This window comes from Lipotes vexillifer, unplaced genomic scaffold (genome assembly GCF_000442215.2).
Source record: "Lipotes vexillifer unplaced genomic scaffold, Lipotes_vexillifer_v1.1 scaffold777, whole genome shotgun sequence".
Taxonomy (NCBI): Eukaryota; Metazoa; Chordata; class Mammalia; order Artiodactyla; family Lipotidae; genus Lipotes; species Lipotes vexillifer.
The window spans coordinates 639,320-649,441 of record NW_006784423.1 but is presented as its reverse complement, the minus strand read 5'-3'; the positions used below and the strand labels follow the sequence as shown (position 1 = coordinate 649,441).

Genomic DNA, 10,122 nt, shown 5'->3' with positions numbered 1-10,122 from the left:
CTTTCCCTTGTCCTCCTCTCCCAATTCCTTACTAGGCATTTCCTTTCCTCAACTGGTTTTTATGCAAGAAAGTAATTCAATTTTGATACCAAAGCCAAAGCACTAAGAAAGAATTTCTTGAAAAATATTTTGCATTGTTATCTTAGATCAAAATATACTGCTCTTTAGATAATGGATTTCTCATCTCGGGTGGGCTGCCTCTGCTATTAGCGCGCCATTGAGAAGCGATAGTAGAATGCAAGACTGCAAGTAATGGTTCAAAGAAATCACAGATTTGTTGCATGTATGTTAACGTGGCAGGAATATCATTGCTGCGTTTAATAATACGAAATCTGAACTATACCGCTTTTGAAAAGAACAGGGAAAGGGTGTGTAGGGCAGCAAGTGAGCTCCGAACTGGCGGTCCAAGACCTGCAGCGGTCCAGCTGTCCACACCATAACATTCTATTGGAAATACAGACACCAACAAACACAGTAAACAAAGTCAGAAAGTCAGAAGAGCATAGACTGACTTCTAAGGCAGGGTTACAATTCTGATGATGAAAATTACTTTAAAACATGATGCTAAAATCTGCGGCTCTTCGGTGCACTGGCGTCCTAGAGACAAGACTGGAATTCTCCAGCAAACAAATATAGTAAAAGTCGTCTTTCACAAAGTTGAAAAAGTTGGAAGGAACAAGTTACCAATTTTATTATTTTCTCCTACGAGTTTATTTCAAACCTTGGTACCTTTTACCGTGTGTCATCTAATAAAAGCTGGCTGAGGTCAGAGTTAACGCAAAAGAGCAAATGAATGCTGATGGTAAAATGTGGAGACGGGTGGTTATGCTTATCATAAAGGCTTATTTTTCTCATGGATGTGAGTAGATATACTGCATATGCTCAACAAAGTCAGAGTTTCAGGTAGCTGGTGGCATTACTGCAGGATCTTATAGTAGTATTCAGTGTAGTATATGTCATGGATCTGTAATCAAATCGTGAATTTCAGGTGTCCCCACATAAATAAGTGAGCAAAGCCCTAACTTCAGAAAGAAAGAAGATTTTTAAACATATGTATATATATGTATATAAATGCAGATATGCATGTGCATATTCAGTTTACTGAGATGGAAGAATCTGAATGTGAGACTTCACCTGGGCCGTTCTCATCCAATCCCTCCAGGAGCCACTATCAGCGTGATCATTAGCGCCGATGTGCGCGTGTCCGTCATTGTCTCCGCCCTTATCGCCACGCTGTACACCCTGGTGGGCGGGCTCTACTCCGTGGCCTACACAGATGTCGTTCAGCTCTTCTGCATTTTTGTGGGACTGGTAAGTGGGGCCGTTCACAGACTTCCTTCCTTCCTCCCCTTCGTCCTTTCTTTTTCTCTCCCTTCTTTTCTTCCTTCTTTCCTTCCTTTCTCCTTTTGTGAAAGGTAATGTGGTATTTTATACTAACTCAGCAAAAATGAACAGAAATGCTATTTTCCCATCATGAGTAATACACAGTAAGTCGTATACTACTGGAAATTTTTCATTTCTCTGTGGATCAATTGGATGAAAAACCTCGAGTCACGTTGTGAGAGTTTGACAGAAAAGTGCCCTCAATTAAGTCTTAAGTAAGGCCTAGGGCTCCCTCTCCTTCATGCCTCCATTTGATGGAACCACACGTGGGATCTTCCTTGAATAACTTCCCTCAGAGTTAAAATTTAAACCTTGACACCAATCCGTATTTGTCTCTTAACCCTTCCTTATATTAGTTTTGGTTAGTCCATGAAACTGCTCATGGGACATAGAAATTATTTTCAATCGAATCTTCTCGGCCACTTTAAGGAATGGATATCTTCTTCTAATTCTAAGAAAACACAAAAAGTTTATATATATACATATGTCAAGTTCTCAAATTCAGCGTTTTCTTCCCAAAGGTCTCTGGTGGCTGCTCTGTGGTTAATGTGAAATGGCATCATTAGCACAGAAGTTAGGTGCTACTCTAACTCTCCTAAGTCAGTGTTTCACGGTGTCCCACAGAGAACATGCTTCCAGGTCCTTCCCTGAACAAGAGGAACACGGAGCTGTGCCATCTACGAGAAAAAACTAATAAACTAAATCTTGCATGTCCCAGACAGTCACACAGCCTAACGCTCTCCCGCGCTCTGGTTGCAGTGGATCAGCGTTCCCTTCGCGCTGTCACATTCTGCGGTGGCTGACATCGGGTTCACGGCCGTGCACACCAAGTACCAGAAGCCCTGGCTGGGGACCATTGAGCCCTTTGAAGTCTACACGTGGCTCGATAGCTTTCTGTTGTTGGTAAGTGATGCTCTTACCCGAGGAACGCACTCTCACTTGTCCTAAAGTCAAACGCACTTCCAAGATTTTAGTGTTTATATGTAACACTAAGACGCAAGCTCCTGTCCGTTTCTGGGTTGACTACTCCCTGCTGGAAGAAGCATGGGGGCACTGACAAGTGGCAAAGCGATCGCTTCCCTGGGGTTATGTGTGGCGTGTCCACACTTGTGCTGAACGCCACGCCCTACTGCCGGATACCTCCCCCAGCCTGAGAGCCACACCATCGAAAACTTCTATTTTGTATCTTGGATTAAGGCATTAAAATCCAGCTTCTTCTGAAATAAGTAACTCATTCAGTCTCTAATTAAATTTGTGGTGTCATAAGTCCTTAAGTACATGAGATACGTCGGGAAGGGAGGTGTCACCCAGGACAGATGCCAAGAAAGAAGGCTGGGAGGTCAGGCAGCTGGGAATGTGCAGAACCTGTGGGTGAAGGTGGTGGCCTTGAGGGGTGGGCATGGAAGACATCAAGGCAGATCACAGACTGAGGGGGAAGGAGTACCAGAGAGCCCCTCCCTCAGAGATCTTGTGATTTTGTGATTTTGCTAGAGGGGTTATGTATTTTTAAAAAAACAATGTATTTGATTTCAAAGTAAGCAACAGATTAATTGTTATCAAGTTAAGGGGAAATTGTTTATGTTTGTTCCCTTTTTAGAAGATTCACAATATTTTGTGATTTCATTTTGTGTCTGTGGCATTTTGTTAAATTTTAACACTGAAAGTAGATGTGTCTGCCCCCGTGAAGAACTTACTGGTAAGAAGACAGGAAAACATGTAAACTAATGTTTCCAGTGGCGGGGAGGAGGGCTTTTTCCCCAACGATTGTTAAGAAATGCATTTGGCTGAAATTTTTCGGGCATGGTTTACAATTATGAATCGAATGGAGAAGGCAATTAAATATTATATTTATGTGTAATTTTACCTTCATGGCTGGTGTATTTTATGGTTATATGGGAGAGATGATGAGACTTAGAGAAACTAGGCAATTTTTCGATTATCGGTCACACCATTGTCTGAGTGACAGACTGAAACAGAGAACCAAGACCCCAGAGTCCTCTCTCCTACACCACACTTTAGTCCTCGGATTTACTCATCTTCAAGATAAGGCATTATATCCAATGATTGCTACAATTTCTCCCATCTCAAAAAATTGTATGACTAAGTCATGCTCATCCTTCAAATTGTAAGATAAATTGAAATGAAATAATAGATGCGGAATGACTGACTGAATGAATAAACTGTAGATGCGACGAGCCTTGAAACGTTTCACCAATGGTCTCTGATCTTCCAGTTGCCATGGAAATGACCTGTCAAGTCCTGCTCATGGTACCCTAGAGGCATCTCCCCGTCCCACCCTAAACTTCCCCCGTCCCTATATCAGCACTAGATCAAGCTCCTGGATCACCTGGCCCTATTGTGACAGCCCCTCACTGGGTCTCCCCTCTGGCAGCCCACCCACATCCCACTCCTCCAAGCCCATTTCTACCTTTCCATCAGAGCTCCTGTTTGTCAGTGGAGGCCAGATTTTACCTGACTTACAAACCTGGATGACCTAAATGTCCATAGACACAGGGATGTAAATTATGATATATCAATTCACATAGTCATTGAAATTATTGCCGAAATATTCATCGACATGGAAGATGTCAATGATATACTGATTTACAGGTTGCAAAACAAAAAGGAAAAGTTTGGGAAGCATATAGATTTGAGGCATGGGATTATGAATTTTAGAATTTCTTCTTTTGCCTTTGTTTTGTTTTGTTTGTTTGTTTTGCTTTTGAGCTTGTATGGCTTTTATGAGAAGGAAATTGTTCTGGAGCCAGTATGTGACTGGCACAGATGTGACAATAATAAACAAGACCAATATCCCAGAACTCGGAGCCAGTTTGAGAGACAGACAAAGAAGCAACTTCAATACATTGTGATGTGGGAAGTTCCCTCCTCAGTTCACTCACTCACGTGATAAATATTTACTACGCCAGTGAGAGGATTCTCCAGCCTCCTCTCTCACCACCCACACACAACCTGACCTCTACCCATACCAAACACATGGTGGTCTAATGGCTGCCTCTTGGTTTTTTTCTTTTTCTTTTTCATATTGGGTTCTTTCCCAAGAACTCTCTCCTCCCTCTCCATGTCCACCTAGTGACACCCTCTTGATACTTAAGGGGACTCAGATGCTGTTTCTGTATGGTTACCACGGTTACCATGCCTCTGTCTTCCTCCCACCTTTCCCCTCCCTCTGTTACCCCCAGATGACTGACTGTTTCTCATTATTGTTCCCATATGTACCTCTTGATAGCATCAACAAATTACATGCAAGTTCAGTGTCTCCAAACTTTTTTATTGTATATCCTCAATAAGAATGTTAAGCACGCCCCCAAGGTAGGGATAGGAATTATAAACTGCTTATATGTACTGTACTAGCACATTGTGTAAATCATTTAATAAAACAACAATATAACATTTAGGTATGAGGTAGAAATGAATATAAAGAGAAATTCTAGTATCTTCTTGATGCTCTATATTGTCTTGAGCCTCTGCACACCCCAGTCTAGAAAACACCATAACGCATTGACCCTCCCAGCAGACAGTGGTCTCAAGAGCAGGAACCATTTCTCACTCATCTTTGGGCTCTGACAGCCATTACGCTGCCTGGCACATGATTGGAATCCAGAAATATTCACTGGGTGTTTTGAATCAAATGAAACTTCATGGTTTCAGAATCTTAATTTTTTGAGATAATTCTGTGGTTGTTAAAACTTCCAGATAAGAACAAATTGAAGGTTTCTGGGTAGCTGTATATAATATGCAGCTTAAAGTAGGTAAATTAAGCAAAAGAAGATATTGTGCTACATAATTATGAGAGAAAAGAACTTGAGAAATTCTGCACAACTGAACCTATGACGATGACTTAGTGACAGCAGTGTAGGCAAGTGGCATGTAGGACCATTTTCTACCCTTCAGAGCCATACATGTGACTATTCTGAATGTGACTGTTAAAAAAATATATCTCATTTTAAAAATACCTAATAGATGCTATTTGCCTCCAATTCATTTTGAGTCCCCGTGGTTCCCACGCAGATGCTGGGTGGAATTCCATGGCAAGCCTACTTCCAGAGGGTCCTGTCTTCATCCTCAGCCACCTACGCTCAAGTGCTGTCCTTCCTGGCAGCTTTTGGGTGCATGGTGATGGCTCTGCCAGCCATACTCATTGGAGCCATTGGTGCATCAACAGGTAAATCTCCTGCAGCTTCACTAATTGACTCACTCAGGCTTCATCCAAGTCACCAGTTACCACTCAGCTGCCCTCCCTCCCCCACTTTCCCTCTTACCCCCACACAGTTAATGGTTTCTCATCTGTTCATATATCTACCTTTGTAATATGTCAACAAATTGTCTTATATTTCAGACACCATTGTAACATTGAAGATGAGAAATATATATTAAATATATATTTAATTATATATGTATATATATTTCACACCACCATATTCTGTTCAGGTCTTGTGCATAAGACTAACTGTAATGCATTAGAAGCTAGAATATATGAGACAATTTCACTGGACCAGTACATGGACTTCCCACCTAATTAAACTAACATGCCCTGTTAGACTAATTAGATTTCCCACTGATTAGACTAGTTTATAGGTTCTGATTTTATTTTGAAAGCTACCTAGTAAATAGGATGACCCCAGATGGATGGATGGATGGATGGATGGATGGCTCTTTGGTTGTTGTGTTTGTTGTTTCTATCCACAGACTGGAGCCAGACCGGATACGGGCCTCTCGACCCCAAGGACAACCAACAGTCGGATATGATCTTGCCGATCGTCCTGAAGTACCTCTGCCCTGTGTACATTTCTTACTTTGGTCTTGGAGCCGTTTCTGCTGCTGTCATGTCATCAGCAGATTCTTCCATCTTGTCAGCAAGTTCGATGTTTGCTCGCAACATCTACCAGCTTTCCTTCAGACAAAATGTAAGAACAGTTTTTTCTCGTTTTTTTTGCGGCAGTAAGGACAGTTTTTTCAACATAACGTTATTGCTCTTGTTCTCATCCTTGCACTTACTGTGTAGGTGTTTCTCTATACTTATTAATAGTCTGCATGGAAATCTGACCCTACTTTGATTCAGCGCTTTATTTATGCTGTACATGAGGTTTTTAATGCATGTTGTCATTCACGCTAATACTGAGGGGCACTAATCAATTACAGGTAGTTCCCAAGAGGTACAGTCATATTGCAATAATTTAAACGTCTTCTCTTTCTAATGAACGAGCGATGAAACCTAAAATAACTTAGAAAAACTTTGAGTTTAACTAAGTACGATAAGAAATTCAGGAACCCTGGCAGAGGCAGAAGATAATGAGTAATTATTTCCTGGGTGTTGGTCTCACACCTGTCTGCTCTTCACTTGAACCCCAAGTCCTCCTTTGTCAGAAAACAGCCTCTCAGTTTGATTTTCCTCGTTGAAGGCCGGGGCGCAGAGCAGCGTGATCGTGCTCACGGAGGGGCCCAGAGCCCCGCCCCCCCACTTCCTTGACTCCGCCTTGCCTCTCTCTCTAGGTTTTCTAGGTCATAGTTAACAAAATGGTCCCACTTGTTTTTTAAGGCGGTTACCCTCCAGGAAGAGAGGAAGACAGATAGGTCACAACCTCTCACTGCCACATGAAAAACTATTCCTTAACGTGGAAAGTAAAGACATCCTCCCTTGCGTTATCATTCCCCTACAGGGACCCAGCGCGCATCTCACGTCTCCCTCTGCCATTCAGCGAGTGGGCTCTGCTTACTGCAGACGGGTCACTGAAGCCTCTCGCAAGGTCGCCCAGGGAGGCTGCCTAGACGGCTCGCTTCACGTGCTGTGGTTTCGGCTGGTTTTACCCATAGACGGAGCCTTCTGAACCAGGGGGATTCTTTAGAGCGGCTTTAAAACACAGGAAGGCATCTCATTCTCCCCCCAGAGGAGCCAGCACGTCCTGAGAAAAACTGACTCGATGTCGATTTGTTGCAGGCTTCCGACAAGGAGCTCGTCTGGGTCATGCGCATCACGGTGTTCGTGTTCGGAGCTTCCGCAATGACCATGGCCTTGCTGACGAAGACGGTGTACGGGCTCTGGTACCTCAGCTCCGACCTCGTGTACATCATCATCTTCCCGCAGCTGCTCTGCGTGCTATTCATCAAGGGGACCAACACGTATGGGGCCGTGGCAGGTTACATTTCTGGCCTTTTCCTGAGAGTAACCGGCGGGGAGCCGTACCTGAACCTGCAGCCCTTGATCTTTTACCCTGGTTATTACATTGATAAAAGTGGCATATATAACCAGAGATTCCCATTTAAGACCCTTGCCATGGTGACCTCATTCTTATCCAACATTTGCATCTCTTATTTAGCCAAATACCTATTTGAAAGTGGAACCTTGCCACCAAAATTAGATGTATTTGATGCTGTCGTTGCAAGGCACAGTGAAGAAAACATGGATAGGACAATTCTGGTCAGAAATGAAAATATTAAGCTAGATGAGCTTGCACCTGTGAAGCCTCGGCAGAGCATAACTCTCAGCTCGACTTTCACCAACCAGGAGGCCCTCCTCAACGTGGATTCCAGCCCAGAGGGGTCTGGGACTGAAGACAATTTACAATAAACACATCCTCACTGCTTTCCTAGACGGAGCTCTATAGCAGGCTAGCCCCGGAAGCGTGGTTTGCGGCATACAAAATATATTTTAGAAATAACGTTCAGGAGGACAAAACTCCATATAATAGTGTAATTGCACATCCGAGACAAACCAGGAGGAAGCACCCCTGGAGCAGCTTCTCTCTCTCTCTCCCTCGTGGACACATCTCATCCTCATTTGATTTCGACTCTCAGTAGTTTTGTTAAGTATTCAAACGTGAATAAAGCCCCACTCAAAGAATGGAGAGCCAAAAAGAGTGTTCACCTTTATTATGGAAAATGGAAGTAGATGTGAGAAAGCCAAGGAGACTGGGGAGCCTTGATCGCGACCTTGTTTGCGAATGCCCTGTCGTCTAGTTTAACTGTCACACTGAAGTTGTGAGAATAAATCCCCATCGCTCCAGTGAGTGGCGCAGCGAATTAATCAGCTGATTCCCCGATGTGATGAATAATTCCTTCCTTCATGTTCTCACTATAACATTCGCTGAGTGGTACGTATTACTCTGACTGCAGGCAAAGCAGACACACACACAAATATTGTGTAGTGGCATTTCTTGACATGCAAGATGATAGGAAAGTAGATTCCATCCCGACAGAGGATCCCTGGCTCCTCTGGGTGTGTCTAAAACTACCATACAACTACCATATGCATTGGGGAAAGTACCTACGGTGAGAAAGGCATGATTATTAGGCGACCTTACAGCAATAAATCAAGAAGGCCATTAAGTAGAAAGTGACAGGAACAACAGTGAACTTTTACGTTCATCTGAAGTTTAGAAAATTTCGCTTCATGAGAAAAGAAGTAATCTGTTGACCTGTTATGTGTTCGTATTGTAAGTGAAATTGAGCCATTTGTAAGGTGAGATAGCTACACACTATCTCAAGCTTAGTGAGAGGCAAACCACACCTCCTGATAGTAGTAAGATTAGAAAAACGAAACCACTCGATTTTGAATGTTAGTTAATGAGGATGATTTAGTGTCAAGAGAGCTACTCTGTGGCCCTTTTTTGCAAAAACCGGTCTTAGGTACTGGACGGATCACCACTGCGAATCGTGTACCGTGAATTTTAAAATGCAGAAGAAAAAGGAGAAAGTGAAATTAAGTCCTAAATGGAAGGAGGACTTAAATTTAACATTTGCTTTTTTCTACACAACTTTCATGAGGTTGGTCATTAAATATTATTTTACTCCTTTTCTGGAGTTAAGAAAATATGTGTATATTTACATGTAATGGTTTGTATCCATTTTTGAATTTTAAATGCTTTCCCATCAGTCACATTATAGAAATAACTGGAGCTGCACCTACAAAAGCAGAGTGAGGTGATCAGCAGAAAAATTATCTAAGCATCTGATCCAGTTAAAGAAAGGCAGCCTGAATTATTCAAACTAAAGCACTTTTTCCAAAACATATTTCTTTTTTTTGTGATTCATAGACAAAGTGAAAATTCAGTGTTCGACATTAAGTATAAAAGTTATGTTTGGGAAGCTAGAATTCCTTTTTTTATTGCAATTGTCCAAAAGTATCAAATAATACTCTCCTTTGTTGTTAAACATGAATTAAATTTACAGGGTAATTTTTAAAATGTGAAATTAAATAATTTTATATGTTGTCATTCCCATATTTTTAATGCTTTATCCAAGCTTGATGGTAAATGTGACATTGCATTCAGAATCTTTATAAAACATCGTCTGTAACCTAAATGAACAGGGAATTTTTTTGTACCCATCTCTTTGCTCAGAATGGAGTGCCTGGAAAGGAGCACAATTTTGGAACCAGTAAGTGGGAGTCCCAAGTTTCTCGGACATGGGTTGAGAGAAGAAACAGGGGCAGGAAACACATTTTTTTAAAACTACAAAGGTGGAAATTTTTGACAGGTGAAGGTAGTTAATTGATGGGGACTGCAGCTCCTGGCAAGTGTGATACGTCATATGTGCCTCTTTCCAGCACTCTACCTGAATAATTATTTTCACCCACTCCATCATCATAAATTTTTGTTTCAACCCCTTTAGGCACATGCTTCCATAGAAACACGTCACCCATGTTGTAGCAGAGTGAAACGGAAGTATGGTCTCTACCGATATTATATTTTACAATTTTGTTGGGCAACAGTTGTCCAAATG

The 10,122-nt window shown here is 42.1% G+C and overlaps 1 protein-coding gene across 1 annotated transcript in view; it reads left to right on the top strand.

Moving 5' to 3' along the window:
* The window catches only part of SLC5A7 (solute carrier family 5 member 7), a 16,126-nt gene extending 8,157 nt beyond the window's left edge, over positions 1–7,969 (top strand). The window contains exons 4-8 of the mRNA XM_007456818.1: positions 1,163–1,311; positions 2,143–2,286; positions 5,413–5,566; positions 6,091–6,308; positions 7,340–7,969. Of these exons, the coding sequence (XP_007456880.1) occupies positions 1,163–1,311; positions 2,143–2,286; positions 5,413–5,566; positions 6,091–6,308; positions 7,340–7,969 (1,295 nt within the window). The remainder of the gene's footprint in view (positions 1–1,162; positions 1,312–2,142; positions 2,287–5,412; positions 5,567–6,090; positions 6,309–7,339) is intronic.
* The last annotated feature ends 2,153 nt before the right edge of the window (positions 7,970–10,122 follow it).